This window comes from Aedes albopictus, chromosome 3, assembly GCF_035046485.1.
Source record: "Aedes albopictus strain Foshan chromosome 3, AalbF5, whole genome shotgun sequence".
Classification (NCBI taxonomy): Eukaryota; Metazoa; Arthropoda; class Insecta; order Diptera; family Culicidae; genus Aedes; species Aedes albopictus.
Genome location: NC_085138.1, coordinates 45,151,373 through 45,177,041, shown reverse-complemented (window position 1 = coordinate 45,177,041; position 25,669 = coordinate 45,151,373). Strand labels below are relative to the sequence as shown.

Below are 25,669 nucleotides of genomic sequence, written 5' to 3'. Positions count from 1 at the left end.
TTTTAAGTGAAAGTCCGCTAAGTGCAGCAATTTTGCAGTTATCGCACCGTTATCGCTATCCGTCAAAATAAAAGGTCAACTGCGATGCGATGTTATTTGCATGCACTTTTATTGCAGTGCGATGTTTTCTGAATGCACATTAACTGCATTCTGCAGCGACTGACAGTTCTTTGGCGTCTGTCAGTTGTTACAGTTATCGAATTTCATTCGGTAAGTGAAACGTAAACATGTTGCAGTTAAAGAACGTCTACTGTATTTAAATAGTGACCCATTTTGCCCCGCACTTGTTTCAAGACCCAAAATCGGTCTTACTCAAAAACTGCTCGTTCAAAATCTTGTTTTATATTTTATTATCTTTTTATCGATTTTTAGCATAGCTAACAAATGTCTTGAAGAGTAGAGCATGAATACAAACTGTGGTGCTTCTCTCTTGACAGTTATACTGATAATGATAATTCCAAGAGCTCGGCCTACTCATCGAGCTGCTAAACTACTACACAAACCAAAACGATTTGTATTTAAAAACTGGTTTGAAAAGTTATGATGATCCATCCTTAGGTGACCCATCTTGCCCCGCCCCACCCTATCCCCTAATGGGGATTCTCATAGAACATGCATGTTGCCCATGGGCAACCTCTATGGTACACGCGGCGGAGCATCGCAGTTCATCAGTTTCAACAGATATAGTCGATTGCTGATTTTATTTATAAAGAGCCATACAAAAACTATGCTACCAGCCCTGGAGGAGGCGTATATAGTGAATCAACGCAGTGGCGGTTTTCCGCGGCAGCACGTCTCGACGCCCCGTGCGCGACGACGCCGACAATCATCATCATCGTCGTCATCGTCGCGGTCGCACTCAGCTGCTCGCACAGCGGCAGCAGTAGTAGAAAGGGTTCGAAGTGGGGCCCCGTTTTTGTGTGGTCGTCCGACAAGTGTCAGTCAGCCAGCATCAGCGACATCACCGCCGCCAACCAGCAACGTACAGACAGGAAGCCCTCCTGCTTGGCTTGGCACAACAGCAGCAGCAGCGGCGTCTGGGCAGTTATGAGTTCGCGCGCGAATTCAACTTCAGTCGATAAAGCGTCGCGATCGTATTCACACCGTTTTGCTTGGTTGCTCTCGTCTCTCGTCGCGCGTCTCCGGAAGCCCGGCTCCTCACTAGGTGTTTGAATTTTTCCCATAACTGAAAAGGACTACTTTGATTGGCGTGCGCGATCGGGTGTGATCTTCTTGCATTTTTGGTGCGTTCGGGTGTGTGTGAATGTGCGACGCTTGCTTTGTTTTTCCGTGTTCAGCGTACGGCGGTGTTTTTGCGTGATCTTGTGTTTTTGGACAGCGATCGCTGTTCGGCGGAAGTTTACCGCACCGCACGGAAAGTGTCAAGTGTTTGAAAAGTGCACTCACTACATGATCGCGGCATGTGCGAATGAAACGGATGTCTAGCCACGGAGTGAATTTTAATTGGACTTGGTTCTGACGCGCGCGCGGAAAGGAAGTGTGTCCGTTTGGCGACCGTTCGTTGAAGGTCGTCAGTGTTTGCATCGGTGGCCTTGCTTTTAGTTGCTGTTGTGTATGTCAGCATCGGCGGTCACGATCTGCGGTTTGTGAAAGTGAAAGAAGGCGAAGATTGTGCGAAAAACATCAGAAGAAAGGAAATTTCAAGGAGAGCGATAAAAAGAAACGTGTTCTCGACTCGCGCGCGTTCGTCGTCTGATGTCGGAGAAAGAGTGATCCTCGGGTCGGGTGAGAGTGGGTTGGGTGCTGGCGCGAGTAAAAATAGTTTACTGGTTCATTTTTTATCGGTTTCTGCTACTAACGGAGGAGCGTGCACCAGTGTGTGAACTGTGTGTACATATGTCATTAAGTGTTCGAGTTAATCGTAAATAAATGCTGGTGGTTAACCATTCGAGTGTCGAGCGTCTTCGCGAGCGGAACGGTCTGAGCGCGTGCGATCCAAACTCGTTTTTATTTTGCGGATTGAGTTGTGATTTTGGAAAAACTTCTACGTGCGGAGTGTCGTGCGGAATTATTTTCATTAGTTGTGCGAAAAAATAAGTGCAGATTGACATTGTGAACTGTTGTAAAAGAATATCAGAGAGAAAAAGTGCTTTTGAAGAGAAAAAACATGGCGACTGGTGGAGGCGGCGGGCTGCCTCCGGACAAAGGAAAAGACCCAAGTGAAAACGACGGAAACAAAATGGCGGACGACTCAATGCCTGAATCGTTCATGTACACGGCTAGGGATGCTGCACCGTATCGTGTATACGTCGAAATATTGGACAACACGAAGCGTATCAACAAGTTTTCGGTGGGCTCGGTACTGCGAAAGCTCGAGAAATACCGAAACCAAATCACGGAGCTCAAATACCTCGGACGAAACAAAATCATTGTCTTCTTCAACTCATGGGTGAAGGCAAACCTCCTGGTTGGCGAAACTGTACTAGCGGAAAAAGGCTACAAGGCGTACATCCCTCGGCACCTGGTTTGCATTACCGGCGTGATCGGTGGCATTCCGACGGACATCGAAATGGAGGATATCGAACAGGACTACGAATGTGCATATCCGGTAGTGAGTCTGTACAGACTCAATAGATGGGATCGTGAGAAAGGAAAAAAGGTCGCTTCAAACCGAGTCAGTGTCACATTCCGGGCTAGCAACTTGCCAGAAAAGATGAAGGTGTTCGGATCGTCGGTTAAAGTACAGCCGTACGTCCGAAGATTTGTGTTCTGCAACAACTGTCACCGCTTCGGCCACCGGGAAGAAAGCTGCAAATCGAAAAAGCGTTGCGGCAAGTGTGCACGCATACACGAGGAGGCTGAGGACCATTGCCCGAACGAAGTGAAGTGTCTGCATTGTCGAAAATCGGATCACCGTACCACGGACCCCAACTGTCCCTCCCGACAGCGCGAGATAAGTATCAAAACAATGATGTCGAAGAAGAATCTGACCTACGTGGAGGCGCGAGAGCTCATCGCTCCGCTTCCGATACAGAATCAGTACGACGTTTTGGCTGACATTGCCGAATTCCCTGCACTACCGAATACGTTTGCGAAAATGACGGCCGGTCGATTCACAATGCGGAGTAATCAACCACAACAGCAACGGAGTAACGTCACTGCTAACAAACCAGAAGAACGACAGCTAGGCGCTATCAAGAAACCAGCGAACGACACGTCAGGTGGAGCGAAGAAAATGAAAATCGACGAGGAACGTCAGCAGCTGATCAAAGATCGGAACGCAGAAGGAACGTCGAGAGGAAGTGGACTGGAAAACCGACATGCCGTTAGCGAGCGAGAAAGATGGGACAACATCATCAAGAAGGCAAACGCCGATGCACTGGAAACAGCGAACCGCAACGTTCGGGGTGAACTCGCGAACTTCTACGCAGCTCTGATCCAATGCTCTGGGGTCACAGAAGAACTACAGGAAAAGATTAAAGAATACTCCAAAAAATACTTGAATCTTGAAAGCATAATAGTTTAAACAGATCAATCAACAACACGGAATTTGCAATTGATTTTGCTTATACGTTTCGTTTTTTTTTCTCTTTTTATGGATAATTTCAGATTTCTACAGTGTAACATACAAAGCATTTCCAAGAATAAGGATGAGTTACAGAGGGTATTAACCGTGGGAGACTATTCAGCAGTTTTACTTTCTGAAACTTGGACAAGTCCATCATTAGAACAAACAAGTAAGTACAATATTTCTCGCTATCACAGATTCGTTGACTCGAGGATAGACGGCTATGGTGGTAGTGCCATTTATTTGAAACAAGAATTTGGTTATAAGACAATTAGAATGCCCGTTCTATCTGATGCAACTCAAGCAGTGGCAGTTGAATTATGTACGCTGGACTTGATTATTGTTGCCATTTATATTGCACCTTCCATTTCAAAAACAGATTTAGAGTCTGACTTAATTAAGATATTTGATTTGATCAAAAATTATTCTAGAGTGCTGATTGGAGGAGACTTTAATTCGCATCACCATGCCTGGGGTAACGATTTCACAGACTTAAAAGGATCAATAGTTATGGACTTGATAAACGATAGTAATTTAATTCTTCTTAATGACAACTCTAAAACTTTCATACCAATACAATTAAACAGGAAATCAACTGCAATAGACCTTACCCTTTGCACACCTAATCTTTTTTCAAATTTTGAATTTAAAACTCTTGATTTTGGAATAGGAAGTCACCATTTACTAATAGAATTAACTTTCAACTATAATACAATAGATAACAGAAAATACATATACAATCATAAAAAAATTAATGATCAGATTCAAACATTAAATCTAGATAATTGTAATAGTATTCAAGAATTTCAAGAAACAATAGCTAATATTTACAAAAAATGCAAAATCCGTAATAGATATACTCCTAAACACTGGTGGTCGAAAGAATTGTCTCAGGCATGGGATGAGAAAAACAAAGCACGATCAGATTTCAATAAAAATTCTACTTTAGAAAAATTACTTGAATGCAAGAAAGCTCAGGCAAAATTTAATAAACTTAAAAAAGATGCTCAAAGGAGAAACTTCGAATCTTTTGTTGAGGAAATCAATCCAACAATGTCTTCGTCTGAGCTATGGACGAAAATAGGAAGACTAACCGGTAAACGTAGGAGGCCACTTTCTAACAACATCATTCAAGAAGATAAGTCCATGGCAGAAAGTTTTCTAGATAAGCACTTTGGTAAAAACGATCCATATTTTATGGTGGATGCAACATATCGTATTGAAAATAATATACTTAATTTTGATACATTCAATACTATAATCAATACTAAAAAGAGAAGATCTTCACCAGGAGAAGATAGGATAACATACTCAATGTTGCGACAACTTCAACCAGAAGCAAAAGTTACGATAGTAAAACATTTAAATGACATTTGGCGAGAATGCTATTTACCAATGACACTAAAAACAATAAAAATTGTGGCGATTCCAAAACCTGGAAAAGCTCAGGATAGTATTGAAGGCAAGCGGCCTATTTCATTAGTACCTGTTTTCACAAAAATTATCAATTCAGCTGTTTTAGTTAAATTACAAAACTTTTTAGAGGACAATAGATTAATTCCAGATACATCCTTTGGCTTTCGAAAAAATATGTCAACTACAACATGCTCAAACTTTTTAGTAAACGTAATCAAACAAAATAAAAGAGATAATTTTTTGACCGCCGTAGTATTTTTAGACCTTTCCAATGCATTCAATGCCGTTAAAACAGACATTCTTGAACATATTTTGATTAGCTTTGGTACACCTGGTGAAATAACGTCCTGGATTGTTAATTTCTTACGAAATAGGAAAATATCTTTTGCTCTAAAAAACCAAGTTATTGAAAGGTTCGTTTCTAACGGATTGCCACAAGGTGATGTATTATCTCCCACCTTATTTAATGTGTATACAGCGGCTCTCCACAAAATATTTGAAGGTGACGAAATATTAGTTCAGTTTGCAGATGATTTTGCACTGATAATAAAAGAAAAAAATCTGGAAATATTAAACAATAAAACACAACAAGCAGTAAATACAATATTCAGAGAATTAGAAAAGTTAAACTTTAGTGTAAATCCTCAAAAAACAAAAGCCATACTTTTTCAAAATAGTAACAACATGTTGAACTTAAAAATTAATAATACAGAAATAGAAACAGTAAAATCTCACCCTTATCTCGGAATAACTTTAGATAGATACATGAGCTTCGGTATACACATTAAAAACACAAAACTTAAAATAATAGACAGACTTAATATGATAAAAGTAATAAACGGTTTAAAACAAGGGGCCCATCCACAAACTATGGTTTTGGTTTACAATGCAATTTTTCGTAGTGTAATGGAATACGGAGCTTCGATCTTCAATAATGCAAGAAAGACAAATAAAAAACTGTTGAGCACAATTAATAATCAATGTTTACGTAAGATAACCGGGTGCACCAAAACTACTCCTCTAAACTCTCTGATTGCAGTTGCCGCAACTCAAACCTTAGAAGATAGACATGAATTCGTTACCTGTAAAGAAATAGCCAGATCTATATTTAACAAAAATCTTGTTGCTACACAGTTATTATCATTAAATGAAGGGATTGACAACGATAAATTATCATATATGGAATCAATTTTTATTAAAGAACAACGCATTTTTAAAGCTATATCCCCACTTACAACTTTTGATACTAGAACACCTAAGATTGAAATTTTTCCTGAATTAGACACCATTAAATCTAAAAAACAAAATACAAATCCGGTAAAACTTAAACAAGCTGCACTATATCTTTTCAATGGAAAATATAAAAATAGGCCAAGAATATTTACAGACGCTTCCAAAATAAATGAACAATGTGGGATAGGTATTTACAATGCTTACAATAACACTAGATACTCATTCAAATTAGAACTAGAGACATGCATCACAACAGCAGAATTATTAGCCATAGATAAAGCACTTTCTTTCATTGATGAAGAACAAATAAATTTAGCTGTTATATACACCGATTCAAAGTCATCTCTTTTGATCATCGATTCTGGTCAGCATTCTAGAAAAACATCAAAATTAATAAAACAAATTATAGATAAAGCTTCTAAGTGGAACGTAACGCTACAATGGATCCCTAGTCATATCAATATTACAGGTAACGAAATAGCTGATAATCTTGCGAAGTCTTCTCTTACTGGTAACATAATCATGTCCAACTGCATACTCCTTTCAGATGCGTTCATTTTGTTTAGAAATAAATCAATTGAGAGCACGAATCTGTGGTACCGAGAATATTCAACCCAGAAAGGCAAAACATTTTTCCAATTTCAACAGTCGGTTAACAAGGAGGCGTGGTATTTTAATAAAAATTTAAATAATCGGAATGTAAGATTGCTGAATAGACTTATAACTGGGCATGATTACTCTAAATTTTGGAAAGCTAAAATGAAATTAGTTGAAGATGAAATGTGTGAAATCTGTGACGAACCTGAAAATGGAGAGCATGTTGTGTTGCACTGTGTGAAATATGGAATGACGCGGTCGAAATACTCATTCGATTGCAAATTTCGTAGTTTAATTGATTTGTTTAAAAGTAAATCTATCGATACACTATTAGATGTTTGTAAATTTTTAAAAGATATTAATGTAGACATTTAAATTCCTGTATTTTAACTGATCTCATCATTGGTGATGGCTGATAGAGGGAAACGGGGGAGCCTTGTACTTAGCGGAATGCCTTTGTACAGCTCTCGCTAATAACCACAGGGCATTATAGTCTTGCCACTCTGCCCTTAAATGAACTGTCGCTGACAGTTCCAGAGAGAAGAAGAAGAAGAAGAAGGTGGTTAACCCCTTGCTGCCGCTCCGCTCCGAACGAGTTTTCAGCGCCAAAAGCGAAAATAGTGCATGACGCACTGTCACACTTCTAGCGAGATACGGACAACAAAGTAGGCGTACATCGTCCTACCTTACGCCTGAACAAAGAACAGCTCCCTGGATCGACCGTAGCAAGCGCCGCGAATACGATCAACGTCGACGCAAAGGTTAGTTTATGTTTGTTTACTTGTCCATCTTTGGGGGATTATTGCTAGAGTGTAGGTATCGAGTGCATCTTTGGTCGATAGGAAGCGGTGCAACCGGAAGTGTACCACTCGGTCACTCGGAGTTCTTTGGCAGCAGATCGCGATTCGCGACTTTGTGTCTTTTTGAGTACCTACCTACCTCTAATGTCATTTTCACCAACCTTCTTTTGCGAAATTCCCAACTAATCAGATCGTGCATGATTCACTTGAACTATGTTTGTCGCACAGTCTTCTGATTGTGTAGTGCAGCTTCGTGTTTTCGTCCTTGATTGATGATTGTTCGAGTGGCCCGTCCTCGAATGGGTGCGTTTGCAACAAAGTATAGGGAAATGGCGTGGGTGTGCGGTTGTTTGGCGCCACTTAAAAGTTGTTAATGATGATGCAACGTGATTTGGTAATTGAAAAATTATAGATATGTAAGCTGCAAAAAAAAAAGGCTTTGTTATGAAGTACAACGAGCCTGCAAAGTCATTTCGTCTGGCCACAGCTTTGTTTACAAATTCAGCTAGTCATTCAGATGAAGATCAATATAAATGATTGTTTACGTTCTCGTAAAAAGGGGTGTTTTCGCACGGGGGATATGTACCCTGCTTATAATGAAAATTGTAAGTTTTGTGTTTTCTCAACGAAGAATAAGATAAACAATTTGGAGCCCGGGATCATATTATTATCCTTTTGCTGGAGTCCTTTGAAAGATTAGATTGCCTTGCACCACAGACAAACGCACGTTATCTTTTGAAACAATATGCGATTTAAATCAGCATCACGAAAACATAATCACGCGATGCTTATTACACTGGTTTCCCAAACCGCTAAGTAGGTGGCGGTAGGGTTACCATATTTGTCATACATGAAAAGAGTACGTTTAAGAATTCTTATAAAAGAGTACAAAAGAGTACAGCTTCTTAAGTTGTTATTGTTCACAATTAAAAGTAGCATTTTGGACAACCACAAGAATTGCTTTAAAAGTTTTGAATATAATTGAGATTACTAAAGTTTTATACTAAACTTCAGAAGTCGTGCATTTTTGGAGTTCTTTGATATTAGGACAGCTGTAAACAGTGACACCTAGAGGCAGGTTATTTTCAAGGGAGAAAACACGAATGTTAAAAGAATTTGTTTACTCCTCAACCTTGTTTATGCCCATCGTTGACTTAACGGAAAACAATTCTAACACCAAGATAAACTTACCATTTTTTTCATTGTGCACCACCGCTACCAAATATTGTTTCGATTTCGAATAATGTGTTCCGCTGCGAGAGATTCGCCTTTAAATGCTATTCGCCATACAATATTTTGGCGATTTACTTTTTAGCGATTTTTCATGAAATGCTCATGGAAACAATTAGCAAACGATAGGGAAAAGATGAAGAAAACAGCAGAAGAGATATACAAAGAAACGCTAAGTGAAATATCAGATGGTGAATCGTCGGAGGAGGATAACTCTAGGCCTAAAAAGTACAAGCACTGGAAAAGATATCTTAGAGAATAACAGTAATTATTAAAATGTAAGTTAAATCGATTCACGGACGTGGAGGAGAGTTTGGTTTCGGAAAGCGGTCGCGCCCTTTTTGAAATGCTAATGACCAAATAGGGATGGTAAGGAAATACAGACAGTATATTTCTGAGGTTAAGACGAAGATATGACGGAGCCATGACGGGTATGCAGGTCTGAGGAGCGGGTTCGTGAAGGGAAGTTGCTCGATTGGGTACCGAGTGTCCAATTGATCAGCTATCCGGGGGGATCAGGGTCTGGTGTTTCGGATTCATGCTCGCGAGGGGTCGGGGTGCGGCTTTGTTATATCTCAATTAATAAAAATCATATTAAAGATGAATTAAAATGATAGGAAGGATAAAACCTATTCACCACTCTCCAATGACTCATACTTTATAAAAAGTGGGAATCGCCAAGAAGTTTGCTTCAAATACGATATAAATTACTCAATTGTACTACTCAAGATTTATCTCAACTGCTTGTCATGGAATACCGTCTTACCCCTCTGGTTCGACACGTTTTAATACGACACTTTTTAATTCGTACCCCGCTTATACGACACATGTCGAATTAAAAAGTGTTCAAATGTCACAGCGATCTACACTGTAAATGCAAAACAGTTTGATATTGCGCTTATACTCGCACCCGCAGCAACTCCTCTTGCAGCCGCAAATTTCGGAAGTTCTGAGTTGGTGCTATTCAACACCCAAACCGCCTGGAGACCAACCGGAATGAACTGAGGATGACAACAATCGTAGAAAGAACGAGCTTTTCATTCGCGCCACAGCAATATTTGATGAAATTAAGTTTCATAACAAATCCGGAAATCAAAACAAAAACAAAAATAGAGTTGCCAAATTTCAATGAGCATGGTGGTGTAGGGTGACAAGTTTGTCGAATTAAAAGTATACCCCGGTTATACGACAACAGTCGGTGTCGTATTAGCGGGGTAATACGGTAGTAGGATAAAAGGAAAATGACTTTCTTTACTCAATGTTAAAAAAATTTCGCATGAATCGTCCTATGATAAATGAATTGAAATCGAAAATTAACATACTCACGACAATGAATTACAAGGTGATAGAGTGGGTAGAGAGGAATATAAAAGACAATTGCACACTACTAAATGTTTATAAGCACAAATACAAAAGGGAAGACTGAACTCAATAAACATTAAATACTCAAGAAACATGAACAATTTGGTTTTCGGAAACAATATAAGATAAAATTCCTTAATAAATATATTACTACATACGGGGATAGGGAGGGACCATCAGGGCACCCGATTGAAACGATTTGGACAAGGAGCTTGGAACTGCCTCCTTCTTGTTGCTAACATCTCGTGAATTGAGGGCGGGCTCTTCGACCCCATCTATTGGGTATATTTTGTTAACCGAGGGCTTGATTTTACCACTGGTTACATGAACTTTCTTCTGGAAGGAGATTCTTTTCCCTTGTAGCGAGTTTCGTGCAAGTGTCTCTGCTTGTGGGTCCGCGCTTCCATTTTTGGCCCTTCATACAGAGGAATGACTGAGTGTGAACAGTGGTACAATCTTGATCAAATCGATTTGCAGATTATACCAGTGCTATAGGCAGCTGCCTTGCTACAATAGATGGTAGAACAATCATCATCATCATCATCATCATCATCATCATCATCATTTTTCATGAAATGCACCACATTGGTCAATGCGAAGAGTATGATAACAGCCAAAGCATTTAATTCATTTCGAAGATGTTTAAAATAAAATGAAATTTGCTCATTGACTTAGAATTAGATTTTTTCCGCTCAGCCAACGATGGACGTAAGAAAAGAACGGAGAGTAATATAATTTTTATCTCTAAAATACATCGAAGGCTAATTATTAGCAGAAGTTTTTCAAACACACCTTGTTTCTAAAAATTGGAAAATCAACCTTCTTTTGAGAGCTGATTACTGGTTAAAGCTCGAATAACCATCATTCAATCATCAGCAATCATCAACTATATAAAAGCAGTTTTTTCGCTCAAATTTACAAAGCCACGATTGAAAATTATTTCATTGTCATCTAGATGGTAAATAGAGTGCAGTGACAAATTTTGATTACCATTGGCTGAAATTTGCGCGAAAAAACTGCTTTTGAGTTTTTCAATACGGATGATGATTTGTTTCCGAAGGCCCCATCTGAAAAAAAAGACGCCTATTTTGTCCACTCTCTCTTCCGTTTATTTAATAACCCGACTAGAGAATTGTAACAAAAATATAACATATTCCCAACTTGATTACCAACAATCCATGATACTTATAACTCATTGCGATATAATCATGTTCAACATCCATGATGTTTTCTTGATTTTATCACATTATGTTATAAATGTTGTTTGATAACTCATTGTATTATAATTTAGTTATGAGTCTTCGAGATTTGGAAAACAATATTACAAATTTATATCAAATTGTGATTGAAAATAGCAATATCGAGGCTGAAATTCATATCACATTTTGTTATAATTTTGATCTGATTTTAACAAAATTGGTTACTATCTTGATTAGACCAGTGTACTTTTTGTCACAATTTTAGTTATTTTAACATCATCCTGCATCTAGTGTATAACATACACACTTATTTAGTATTTAAAAGTTCGGTAATGCATTAAACTGGGTTCAAACTGTAAATTGGACATTTTGCAAATACCCAGTAATTTTGACAGCAAAAATAACAAATTTTGGTAAAATATTGTACATTTTACTGAGTACGGTAATTTCATCAACTAAAAGTTCGGCGATATTCACAATTCACCGAACAGACCAAAAAATCAGTACATGGAAGTACCGACTATTCGTAATCATTGTTCGTTTACTGAGTTTTCGTCAATAAGGTTATTACCCTCTCGAGCAGCTGTCAAGTCTTCATGATAATTTCACCCTCATTTTCCAGCAGCAGCAATTTCTCTTACTGGGGAAGGCTAAATTATTTTCTGTACCTTTAACAACTCCTGGGTAAGTATAATCAGTAAAAATTAGTGAAAGGGAAATACACGGATGGCCAATTACATAGTGATTGAAAGAGGTGCTACGACGAGGCTTCTTCAGCCAAATGTTTTGGATGTTTTTTTTTCCATTTGCTCAGGAGTTTCAGTCAGCACCATTGTTAGACCGTCGTGAGTTTCACTAATCATCACTAATCACTAATTCTAAGCTGGTTTTGTAGTGTCCGGAGGATAGGATTGGCACACCTGGAGCAGCAGATTCCTCAGATTCTGTCCTGCTTACAACAGAATCGATAGCTTCGCAATTCTCCCGTGCAATATACTTTACAAGACATCACGACAGAATCTGAGGAATCTGTTGCTCCAGGTAAGCCTGTTCCTCCAGACACTATAGGTTTCTGATTACTTTGCCAGGAGTTGAAGAGCCACAGTAAAAGCCGAACCTCCTTCCCGCAATGAATAATGGAATCTTTTGAGAAGAAAAATGCAGTGAGGAGCAGGGGATCATTTAGAAAACTGAGAAACTCGGTAACCTGAAGTAAACAAGCAATGAACTGAAAGTCAGTAAAATTTACATGCAAAAGTTACTGGGTAACCCAGTTACTGTTTGACAGATCTTCAACTTTCTACCTTACTGAGCCTTCGGTAATGACAAAAATTACCGAATATTCAGCAGTTCAAAAACCCAGTAAAATTTTACCGAAGTCGGTAATCGAAAATAGCTGTGTAATAAGTTATAGAGAAATATTATAACATCATAACACAATATGATATAAACTTGATATAATTTTCTAGCCGGGAAGACGTCAAACTAAAATTATTCATTATTTTTGCAATACGAGGGGTGTTAAAGCTTTATAAATTGCATTTCACTAAAGAATTTATATTTTGTTTCGTTAAAATCGATAATTTTACTGAAATGTTCTATCTAGAAAATGTATGTTTGTAAAAAGAGTACAATTTGACTATTTTACAAAAAAAAAGAATAGTACGCCTAATTTTTTTCTGAAAAAGAGTACATGTACTCTTAAAAGAGTACGTCTGGTAACCCTAGGTGGCGGTAGTCAGCAAACGTTGAGCAAAACCGATGCGAGCTCCATGAGTGAACGTATAAGAACATATAAGAATGAATTTGCCTTCCTTCCGAATTTTCTATTTTCCCATACAAAAAATAAAAAAAAACCAGGCTTTAACCCCACCCCCTCCTAAAAATTTTACCAAGTTGACGCGTCTATTCAGCATCATGCTGAATTAATTCATCGTAAAGGTGCTCGTAAAATGAAAGATTGTTAGTTGGGTCGCTTCTAGTCACCCTGAACGATCCTTGAGTCCTCAATTGCAAAAAAAAAACAACGTGTATGCGGCCTACCACGAGACCGACGACCCTGGTTCTCTGCTGAATATTGTCGGGCCGCCATCAAACCGGACTTCGCACAATCAAGTCGCGACGCGACCCAACTCGCGACGTTTTTTTTATTCATGTTAAAAGTAGTGCGCATCCTTCCCGTTGTTGTCAGCAACACAGCGCACTAGATGCGAAACAGTTGCGACACTTGTGTACCAAGAAAATGGCAATTTTTGATTGAATGTCGGTCTTGATTCCAACCGGATAGACAATATAATTTTAGCTTGTCGTTCATCCGACCTACAAGTGACGTGTCCAGCCCACCGCAGCCTGCCGTGTCTTATTTACTTCTTTATATCCATCTCTTTACATTGCGCGCAAACCCCAAAAATTTATTCCCACCTTTAGGTTTCCGCGCCGAAGACTCAGCGCCAGATTCGGCGACAAAGAGAAATGACAGCTGTCGCCGGATACTTGGTAATCCTGATATTTGACGGCGGGCATCCGTTAGCTGTGAGAGTGAATTGTTGTCATGCAAATAGAGCATTTCGCTGAGAATGCATGTGCATTAAGTTATTGCTGCCAGATTTATTGGTGTGTTAGTGTGAAATTTAGCGATTTGCTGTATCACGTAAGCTTTCGCTGGATTACAACGTCATGTAATTCAGCGAGGCAAGGAAAGTTTCTAAAGAAAAAAGCAATATAATTTGTGATTAAAAGTAGAGGTTATGTCGTGAAAATTTGGAAGGGAAATACGATTTTCCTATCAGTTTAATCATCAATTTTTTGATAAATTCATCAATAAAACTTTTTTTTACCCGATTCCTACAAAAAAAGATTATCTGGAACGACTCGATCACTAAAATACGAAATGGGATTTCACAAAATATAACCTCCTAGGCCAATTGGCACAATTCGTAGTTTATGCTAAGCCGCCAGTTGCCGTCCTCAAGTTTACCGTCGAGTATTGTTCATATGTAGCACTTTACGTTCGAAGACTCCAAAGGTTCTCCGATTAACTTCTCCCAACTTCCACGATTCATGGCCGTATAAAGCAACCGTAAGTATCAAAGTCTCGTACAACGCGAGTTTTGTCTTGGTTTTCAGCCTACGGGTCTTCAGCTGGTTTCGCAGACCGAGAATGGCTCGATTCGCAGCTGCAATCCGTCTTCTCACCTCTCGGGTAACATCATCATCGCACGTCACTAGAGTACCAAGATAACCAAATTCGCCTACAACATCAAACTTTTCACCACCTAACACAACTTCGTCAATCATGTAGTTGGTCTTTGTGGTGTTAATCGTAAGTCCAATCCTCGCAGTCTTCCTCGTATACAGAGATGGAAATACTCTCATCGTGAATCAACTCGCGAGTGTAAAAGCAACAAATAGTATAGAGGTAATCACGTTCAAATGTATGCGTGCCTTTTTTGTAGATGTAGTTGTGAAACTGCGAGGAAAATATTTGCACTCTTGCCCCGGACGTTAGTTTTATCATTATTTACCCGTTTTACCCAAATCGATTGGGTAATATTTGCATATGCAATCTGAGTAGCCTTTCAATCGGCGTGCACTTTTGTGTGAGGAAAAATTTGCGCTAGTGTTCGTGTGTTGAAATGTCACTTATCTCTAGACTCACGCTGCCGAGAGTAAGCCGTGTGTGAGTTTATTCGCACCCGATTGCTTCACGAGTATGAAGCAAAACAAAAACAAAAACACTTATGAATTTTTATTCGCGAAGAAAAAATGGAGACGCGGGAATTGCATTTTAGTACGATTTTATTAGCAAAACAAGTAATTATCTATCAGATAGTAGTGTTTTGTGCTTTATTGTTCCACAAAAGTTAATCTGTCGGCCATGTAAATTCGTTTTTTCACAAAATTGAAAAATGTTCAGAGCTGCTTCGCGAATCAATCACGAATGCGACCAGTTTCGTTAGCTCGCGAGTGAAGGAAGTGCGAATATATTCTGGCTTCTGTTATTCACGAGTAAGATAGCTTTGCGTTTGTGTCTACTCAGCTGCATTCCTCACTGTTTTCCATCACTGCTCGTATATGCTTAACCAAGTGACACTGATTCCGCTCCTTTGCACATCAGCACTCCATATTGCTCCTTCCAGTAGTGCTATCCCGGGTAGAGGCTAATGGCAAACAAAGGACAAAATAATAACTGGTTTTGTAATCATATCTCGTTTTGCCATTCCTCTGTTATTATGAAAAACTTCAAATGGCAAATCAATAGCAAAATATACAATCATGGCAAATCTTGTCATTGATATGTTATTCATGAATAATGCTAAATAACACATCAATAACAAAAATTACTCTCATGGTAAAACTTGCAATTTAGCACCTTTTATAATGAATTGTATAAAATATCAAAACAATAACATAATTTACATTCCTAGCTAAATTTGCCATTATTTTGATATTTTGAGAAATTATTTATAAACATTAGGCACCATTACATATTTTACTCTTTGTATATTGTTTATTTCAAGCATAACTTTTCAATTCGACGTATCTCGCTACTTTGAAATAATAACTGAATCTACCATTATTTTAAAATTGAATTTGAACAACTAAACCTACCATTACTTTGATTGCTACATAAACAGCTAAATGTGTTCTTATTCTGTTATCAATAACTCAAGAATGTCATATTTTGTTCTTCATCGATAACAGTTAATTTGGGTCTTATTTTGTTATCAATGTCTCAATAATAACTTATTTTGTTCTTCAATTTAATCCGCATGCTTTACCATTACTTTGTTATTACAATGGCAAAATAAGTTATTTTTAAGTTTTTCTGCTACCAAAATTTTGTTATTATTTTTGTTATTTAACTCTTATTTCAAACAAACAAATAACACATTTTGCCATTCAAACATTATGTTTTAATGGTAAAATTTGCCATTCTTTTGCCATTAAGCTCTACCCGGGATGTTGAAAAGTAAGTTCGATAGAGCATCGTCCTGCTTCAGTCCGTCTAAGGTTACGAACGATGACGAAATTTCATCCCGTACACTTGATTTCGATCTGTCAAGCTTCGCACCAATCAGTCTAATCTGCTTCGCCGGAAAACCATGCTCGATCATTATATGCCATAACTCGTATCTCTTCACTGAATCGTACGTTATTGAGGGCAAGGCATGTGGCGTACGTAGCCCAAAATTTCTAGAGAATTTATTAAAAAAAAAAAACCGGTCCACGGATATAGCTGAAAATGGTTTGCATCAACATGCATTTTCAGCCAAATCCGGTTGACGGTTCTTTTCCACGGTGCTCTACAAAATTTGAGCTATGTTGAGCTTGTCCTAAACAGACCCAAGATGTAGGGCTAGGCTCACCACGATAGCGTAGTGTACGTTCAGCGAGCCTGTCTGGGTCATATTGACTCCAACATCCTACTAGGGTTATTCGCGCACTCCAGTCGATGCCATTTATTCTTGTACGGAGGGCAATTGGGACCATCCAACCACCTACCAGGCAACTCTCCTTCTTCCCATATCTTCAATATAATATGGTGTATGAGTTGATACAGCTACTCACTACCGTGCTTGAGAAGCTCGACCGGGAGTTTGTCCTTCCCAGCAGCCTTGTTGTTCTTCAGCCCTCTAATGGCTATCTTGACCTCGTCTAGCGTTGGAGATTCCACAGCCTGCCCGTCGTCGTAGATTTGAATTCTGTCTGTCTCTCTTCCATTCCCGACGTTCAACAATTCCTCGAAGTGCTCTTCACCTGGCAGCTACCATTACAGGAAGTTTCCATCACGATCGTTGCACCTGGCGGAAGAAGGAGCTGTTTTTCTTCGCACGGCATTGATAGCTTCGTAAAACCTTCGCATATTATTCTGTTCCATACTCTCGTGCGCCTGACCAATCACATTTTCCTCATGCTCTCTTTTCTTTTTGCAGTGGATTCGTTATTCGGTCACTCTTGATTCCCTATATCGCTCCCTACTCTGCCGGTTCCTCCACACCAGCATTCATTTCATTTATTTAGTATTACAATGTTATTACAATAAAACTGAATCAACAATTTCTCGCCACAACACGCAGTTCGTGGCTACAATCCTCGGCCACGTACCGCATTTGTCAAATCGTATTGTACCTGATCCGCCTATCTTGTACGCAGTCCTCCAGGTCTTCTTGTATCCTCCGAATCCCTTGCGAACACCAGCTTTGCAAGGTTATTGTCCGGAATTCTCACTACATGCCCTACCCATCATACCCTTCCAGCTTTTACGACCTTCTGGATAATCCGAAAGTTCGCCGTAGAGTGCTGCAAGCTCATGGCTAATTCTTCGCCACCATACGCCGTTCTCCTGCACACCGTCAAAGATTGTTCTCAAGCACCCGACGTTCGATTTCTTCGAGTGCTTGCATATCCTCATCGAGCGTAGTCCAGGTCTCGCGTCCGTCGAGAACCACCGGACTTATCAGCTTTTTGTACATGGTGCATTTGGAGCGAGGATGTATCTTTTTCCGACCGCAGGTTCTTGTGGAGCCCATAGTAGGCCCGACATCCGTTGATGATGCGTCTTCGTATTTCACGGATAACGTTGTTTTGTGCCCTATCCAGGGCCGGATTTAAGGGGGGGGCAGGGGGGCCATGGCCCCGGGCCCCCACATTTTAGGGGCCCCCACAAAATGTGACTTCAAGTGGGTACCGAAAAAAAGTAGTGCTAGACTCATCTTAATTTAATTTTTATCACAAGTACTTCTACTCTCTAGATGTGTGTGAAATATTGTGCTTCAAATTAGAAAGGAGCAGATATCTGCCTTTTTAGAATTTCAAACTTCCTCTGAAAGTTGTTAAGATTTTTATGCTCTGAATTGATCACTCTTGTGAATTGCACAAGTTAATTCACCGGAAGTACATCATAAAATCTTCACCTGAGTTCTGGATGAAATGTTAAACTCTATGGAATAGAGAGTTGAAAAGTTTCTGCTGAAAATTCGTGTTTATTTCTGTCGAAAATTATTGGTGTTATTTTTAAACATTTCCTACATAGTTCTTTGAAGATTTGCAGGTGTTTCTATCAGAATAAAGAAAAGTTTTTAGAGTTGTGGAATTCGATTTCGCTTACCAAACTTATAAATTATTCAAATCGAATCCCAGAATTGTTGAAACATTTCTTTGAAGGAACTAGCAAGAATTTTAGGCGGATTTTTTTTTGCAAAGATCTGGTCCGATTTTGTTATATGATTAATGGCGAATTTTTCTTCCTGGCTTGAATTGTAATTTAAGGCGAACTCTTAACAAATCAATTAGTTCATTATGAAAATTTCAGTAGATATTTGTGAAGAAATTTTTGAAAGATCTCGAAATATTTGAAGTTTTGCAAACATTTTTTGTTTAAATTATTTGGCTTAAAATTCATCCGCCAAAGATTATTACGAAATTTAACTTTTAATTCTATTGAAAAAACAGAAATTCCATCAGGAACTCATTATGGATTTCCGATGAAATTTCTTCAGCAGCTTTTAGTAGAATTTCCGCTAAAAATACCGCTATGGATTTTTTTGCCTCTTGAAGGTTCACAAAGGGTTCTTAACAATTATTTTGCGCGTTCATCAGAAACTTCTCTCGAAGTTAGAAATGTTTATGCTTAAGTTCCACAAAAAAAGAAACCTGGTAATCGGTTGGCAACTCTATTGATTTCATCAATGATTCCGCAAGAAATTCTATTTGGAGCTTTTGCAATAACGTCCCAAAGATAGCGCTATAAATTTTATTGGATATCTATCGAAAATGTCTCCTCTAAAATCTATTTTTAAATTTCTCAAAGGACTTTCTCAAAAATTTCGACTTGATAAATGGAATCTAATAAAGCGTTATTTACTTGATTGAATTTATTTTACAATCGTCTGCAGACTAGATTTTCATATCTGAATCTCTGTTATGCTTAGATTATGGTAGATGCCTTTTTTTTAGTTACGCTAATTAATCTAGAATGATTTCTTCAATATCAACCCTGATTTTTGGAAGAATTTATCATATTATCTGGAGTTTTCAACAATGAAAAAAAAATCCTCTAAAAAGAGGGCCCCCACAACACTGTGGCCCCGGGCCCCCACATTTGTAAATCCGGCCCTGGCCCTATCCTAGCATGCTAGGAAGACGAAATCTACCACCACCTCGAACGTGTCCTCGTTTGACTGCTCAACCGTGATAATCATACTCGGCTGTTGAGCCTGGTTCGTCGCATAACACCTTCTAGCGCGATATGGATCATTGCACGAAGTTATGCTGGCCTGCTTACTCTCACACGAAATTTGACGTTTGAGAGGTGTCGGCACCGCTCAAACGTCAAATTTTCTGTGAGAGTAAGCAGGCCAGCATAACTTCGTGCACTGGACCATTGAACAGGAAGCATGAGCTTCAACAGCATTGAAAAGCTACCGCACCTGTCAGACTACTGATTTTCACTGTCATGAATGAATTCAAATGACGCTTTGGTTACGACGCTAATGGACCAATGCACATGATGTTCAATCGTTCGATTTTCGAGCGGAAGCGTTTTATCTAGGTGGCCATGGAAACGAGTTCATTTTCTGTGAACAGGGCACCGCTTAAACGTCAAACTAGTGAACTCATACAAAGGTACATAATCATTGTTTGTTGTTTTTCAGAGCATTTCTTTTTGCAAGCATGGGTTTAGGTACTTTGATTTGTTCATCTGTTTCAGTGATAGGATGATATTCATGTCTGCGGTGGGACTTTGATAGCTGCGGTAGATCTCTGTGGCTGGCGCAGAGTGGATTTTTTTCTGAACATTGGTTATACAAAACTTCACCAGAACCGCTAACAAATTGAGAAATCCAGGCCCCAGGAATATCCCCTTGTGCACTTTTCGCTCACCGTTTAACAGAGAGGCAGACCCAGAGGCTCATGGCCGCGCATCCTCAACAACGAAGTAAAGCAAGTCGACAGAAATTTGACCTGGGTACAGGTTAAGACGATGGCGGGCAATCGCTCAGGCTGGAGATCTTTCAATTCGGCCCTTGACACCACCTTTGGCTGAGTTACAGTAGCATTTATTCGAAAACTGGATCGACTGCATTTGATGAGCGAGGTTTTTTTTTGTAGTGGTATAGTTTTTACAACGGCATGCGTCCTGAATAATGGATCACTAAAATAACTAAAACGGCCGCTATGGAAAGAACAGATAGTGCCATCGTAGCCTTGTGTGTTTGACATTACTCACTGCAGATACAATGCTAATGTCCATATACAGTAATGGCGCCTTTGTTTACATACGGCGGATGATAGAAAAGTTTGCTTCATCGATCCATTATGAAAACATGATTCGCAGTCTAGAAACCCTAGATCTGGCTTTGCCAACGCCTCCTACACGGAGAAACTGAAAAACTCAAAATTAGGTACTTTTAAACTCAATTTTGAGTTCTTTTTCATCTCCCTTTTCATGCGCTCTTTCTGTTGTTGTCAGAGAGTGAAGAGAGAAACAGCCCAACTTTCGCAGTTCCGTGCGTCAAGCCAACGCTGAGTTTCTAGCACAGTACTCAAATTTGAGTGAATACAACCTAGTCAAAATTTCAGTTGGGTGGAAATAACTTAAAATTAGGTATTTTTTTCACATGGAAGCAAGCGGGAACAACCCAACAAAAACGTCGGTTCCATCAACTCAAAATTGGCTTGACACGCGCAACCCCGAAGTTGGGTGGAAAGAACTCACTTTTGGGTAGTTTCGTCTCTCCGTGTACGATACCGATCGCTGTCACCCTAAATCTTATAACCCACTTCACGCAGCTCTTTGGCTGTGAGCAGTGATGGAATTACTCTCCTCATGAAGCAATTCGCGAGTGTAAAGCTAACACAAGGCTTACTCACGATTCCGAGAGTAAACAGCGTGTGAGTTTATTCGCGCCCGCCTGCTTCGTGAGTAAGAAGCAAAACAAAAACAGAAACACTCATGAGTTTTTATTCGTGAACAACTAGTGGAGGTGCGGGAAGTGCATTTTATTGTGGTTATAATAGCAAATCCAATGATTATCCAACATAAGCCAATGCTGTATGCTTCATTATTCCTAAAAAAGCAGCACTGCCAGTTGTTAAAATGCGTTTTTCGTCAAAATGCAAGAAAACTCACGAAGCTTCGCGAATCACATGCGAGTGCTTGCCAGCTTCGTTTACTCACGAATAAAGAAGTGCGAGTATTCTCGGGCCCTTGTTGTTCACGAGTATGTTTGTTTTGGTTTGTGTCTGCTCAGCTGCAATCTTCATTATTTTCCATCCCTGGCTGTGAGATGGAATTTGTTTTGTAAATAAGTTCTGTTTTTCTGTCGCATAAACATTATTTGTTGTCCGTATCGAGAGCGTTCTTATATTTTACAAGAACACTACAGCTAGCTCGCGGAGAGTATACCGTCTACCCCCGTTGGTTTGACCGCGTATAATCTGAACACTTTTTAGTTTGACCCCCGTTGGTCTGCACATCGTTCAAACTAAAAATGGTACTAACGTCATTCTGGTCTTGGAATAGGGTGAAACGGAACGCAAAATTAAAACAAAACAGCGAAAAGGGTTACCATCAGTGTGTTTTTCGATGCCAACTAGGGTTACTAGAAGTTCAAATTAACAAATGAACCCCGGTGGTTTGCATGAGATGTCGTTCAAACCAACGGGGGTAGACGGTATTGTTGTGCGGTGCGACACCGCTGTAGTTTCTATCGCAATCAGCACTATTTTCCCCAGGGGGGGTCGAACGTTTCCATTTCGATACTACACATTTTTGCCATAACTGCGCAGCGCAGCGTGCCCCGAGATTTGATGATGCGACAATATTTTTCCCTTACGGGTGAGAATGTGAACACGTGCGTGACATTTGCCGGGAATTTTCGTGTTTACGCTAGGGCTTCTAGCCCGTTAGCGAAGAAAAACACTTACGAATGAAGAGCCAAAAAGATCGTGTACAGACCGTACAGACAAATTTGAAATCGACATTCTGTAGGTACGATCGACTGACTGGTTTCTATTAGCATTTTATTGAAATTCATAAATTGCAAACGCAGGCCAGGATCACTGTCAAGGTGAACAGCCGCCAGCAGCTTGGCACGCCGTCCGTACGATGACGGTTTAATGTTCTGCTTGGCCTGCTACGATGACCGCGAGCTGCTCTGTAAGAGCACTATTTTAGGGTTTACCGCATATGATTCCTACAGGTGGTGGGGAAATACCTCTGAATGGAATGCGGCGACCGGCGACTACCGTGCGGTGCCTTGAGTTTCGCCGGTATATTGACAGTTGGTAGTTTTCCCACTTGCTTGGAATGTAAAATTTTCACCCATTTCATAAGTATAACGTTTTCTGGTAATTCAAAAGTTCAAATGGCAATAATTAGCCACGCGTGTATCCGCATCAACTGCAGAGGATTCCGGGGGTTCCTACCAAGAACGCGCATGCTGGGGTTCATGACTAACTTGATCACGCTTGAACCCCTAGTAGTTGGTACCAGCCTGAACCTACATTTAATTACGCGTTTGCGTTCCTCAACATTCAATTGCAGTTTTAGTGTCGCGGTTACAGGTTATTTTGCGGTTATTGGCAGCCAGCGTGGCGATTGAGAAGGAATTACCTACTGCTGCTTTTAGCACTGCGAAAAATCACGGTTAAGGTTAAGGCACAACACGCTGGCTGCAGGCAGGAGTTCTGAGCGATGCCTTATTAGGTTGGCACTGCTGGAGATGACAAGCTCAAGCAGCGCCAGCGTGAGGACGAAGTAGGCTGCGAATTGTAGAAGTGCATTATGCAACTGTCGCATTACGTTGCGTTGGCCCTAATGACGCGATAGGGTTTGCTGTTAACTTCCGATCAGTTAATGTGTACACGCATGCATGCTCGTTATAAATAGATTCTCGCTTAGTTGCGAGAACGTTGCTGTGTCAGACTCCGAATGATTTGTTGCCATTTGAGTGAATAAATCATATGAACTCAGATAATTGATCGATGAGCTGAAAGGTGATAATTAATGGCCAGAATTTTCTATGAGAGCATTTGAAAAATTCAAAACGTGTAAGGATATTTTTTTTAATTTTTTTTTCATCTTTGTTTTTCGTGGTTGTGAAAGGCTTTGACAGGATTCCTTCAGGAGTTCCTCCAAGGATTCATTCAGGAAATTATCCATTGATTTCTCCAGGAACTCCTCCAAGGAGTCTATCAGGAATTCAATCAAGGATTCTTCCAGAAATTGTTTCAAGCATTCATCGATGAATTCTTCCTAGAAAATATGAATCACAGGTGTGTAAAAAATTTCTATTTTCTTATTTTGTGTTTTGTACGAGAACTTATTGGACTCGGTGTAAAGAAATGGATAATAGTAAAGTGGGCTGGGTACGTGGCTCGTATGCCACAGGAACGACAAAATTAAGCCATATTCAGCAGAGAACCAGGAAGAGGTCGTCGGCTTCCCGGTAGGCCGCGTATACGTTGGCTTTTTGCTGTTGAGGAGGACCTAAGAGTGACTGAAAGCGATTGGCCCAGGACCGAGGTCAGTGGAGGGGATTGCTTCATTCGGCGTAGACTCACCGTTACGAGTTGTAATCCATCAAGTAAGTAAGATAAATTACTGTACATATGCCTTTTCTTGTTTATTTAGAAGACTTGGAGATTCTACTCAAGAAATTATCAGAGAAGTTTTAAGATAAGCTCCTTAAGAAATTCTTGGAGCAAATCTTAGAGAAGTTTTTGGAGACACTCATGGAGGAATGCCTTGGATACCTCCTGGAAGAGTTCTAATACCTCTAATACTTAAATTTTTGATTTTGATGTAGGTTCGCAATTCGCAAGTGTAAATACAGTTGGGCGTCAGTTTTTCTTTTGTACGATTGCATATTTGCAGGTTGTTCAATGCCATTTTAAATAATTGCTCTTTGGAATTCCTATAAGAAAAAAATGATGTGTTTAAAATACCCAACCCCTAATGACTCATCGCAACATCTAGATGCTGTTTCTATGAGTATTTAATCACCGTAACGTTAAGCTCTAGCAAATTTACAAAGTGATTATCACACAATAAAATATATAAGAAGAATTGCCCACATGTGACCTGTAGCAGGCCACATCACATCATGTTTTTCTTGAGCACAATTTGTGGCTCAGTTTTCTGGTTCAAGGTCCGAACGAAATGAAGCGAACACATGCGAGAGGAAAACGAGCAGCAGCAGCAGCAACAATAAGGAGGCTCAATAAATTTAGTTGGGTTTATTGCCGTTTCCTCCTAGCTGTGCTTGGTGGTGCTGCTGTTCTGTATCATTAGTATTGTGTTGACACGGATGCGTCACCAGGAACAGTTGATCTAGATCATAGGTTCCCAAATTTTTCGGGTATGCGACCCCCTTTTGCCAGCAGGCGTACTTTTTGCGACCCACCATAGTAATTCCCTCATTTGTTGTCTGTTACAGTAAAATATTCAACTGTCGCTCGCGACTCCCTGGATGGAGGCCGGCGACCCCTCCGGGGGGTCGCGACCCACAGTTTGGGAAACAATGATCTAGACGAAAATGATTTTCATTTCCTTCTTCTTTGTGGCTTTACGTTCCCATTGGAACTTGGCCTGCTTCTCTTCAACTTAGTGTTCTTTGAGCACTTCTACAGTTATTAATTGAAGGGCTTCCTTTGCCTACCATTGCATGAATTTGTACCTTGTGAGGCAAGGACAATGATACACTACGCCCAGGGAAGCCGAGAAAAGTTGAAAAATAATTTCCATAATTTTCGCAAATGTCAATTTCGTAAACAAAATATATTTTTCTAAATTTATTCTGGTTTTGTGCAGCATTACCAAATGCATTTTGTCATAGAATTCATGGACAAACTACTGAAGTAACTAATAGTAAACGTGCCGGTATTCAGCTAGCTCATGTTGAAGGTCGTAATGGCAAAAGGTTTTTGCGACTATAGCAAATGGCAAATGCTCCATAGCAAACCAAAAAGCGATTCATAACAAATAAACATATGCAATGTTACCCATATACAAGTTGGCACTGTGGCAGCCATATTTATAACAAGTATCAGTTTAAGAAATGTTACTCAAAGCAGCGTTGTTAAGCCACATGTCGAACTATTTTTGGTTTAGTTGAGAGAAAACTGTTTTTCAACTCTTGTTATCCGAGAAATGGAGAACTTGTTCAACAACAGGCGCTCTATAAGAATTGTCAATGATCGTTTCATCGTTTTACAGCTGTTGTTCAACGTTCAAACCTTTTACTATTTACAAATATATCAGAAACTTTTCTTCAACGTTTGTCTTCGTACATTAT

At 39.7% G+C, this 25,669-nt stretch overlaps 2 protein-coding genes across 3 annotated transcripts in view; both read left to right on the top strand.

The window, feature by feature from the left end:
- Positions 1-826: 826 nt before the first annotated feature.
- LOC109401449 (G protein-activated inward rectifier potassium channel 3) overlaps positions 827-25,669 on the top strand; it is a 496,540-nt gene continuing 471,697 nt past the window's right edge. Inside the window, exons 1-2 of one of the 2 annotated variants that reach the window (XM_062861023.1) lie at positions 827-1,896; positions 7,335-7,536. The gene's annotated coding sequence lies outside the window, so the exon portion shown is untranslated. The remainder of the gene's footprint in view (positions 1,897-7,334; positions 7,537-25,669) is intronic. The other variant, XM_062861024.1, reaches the window with a different exon arrangement.
- Positions 1,930-6,877, top strand: LOC115259831 (uncharacterized). Its single transcript, XM_062861040.1, has one exon. The coding sequence runs from the start codon at positions 2,129-2,131 to the stop codon at positions 3,485-3,487; it is 1,359 nt and encodes a 452-aa protein (XP_062717024.1). The 5' UTR covers positions 1,930-2,128; the 3' UTR covers positions 3,488-6,877.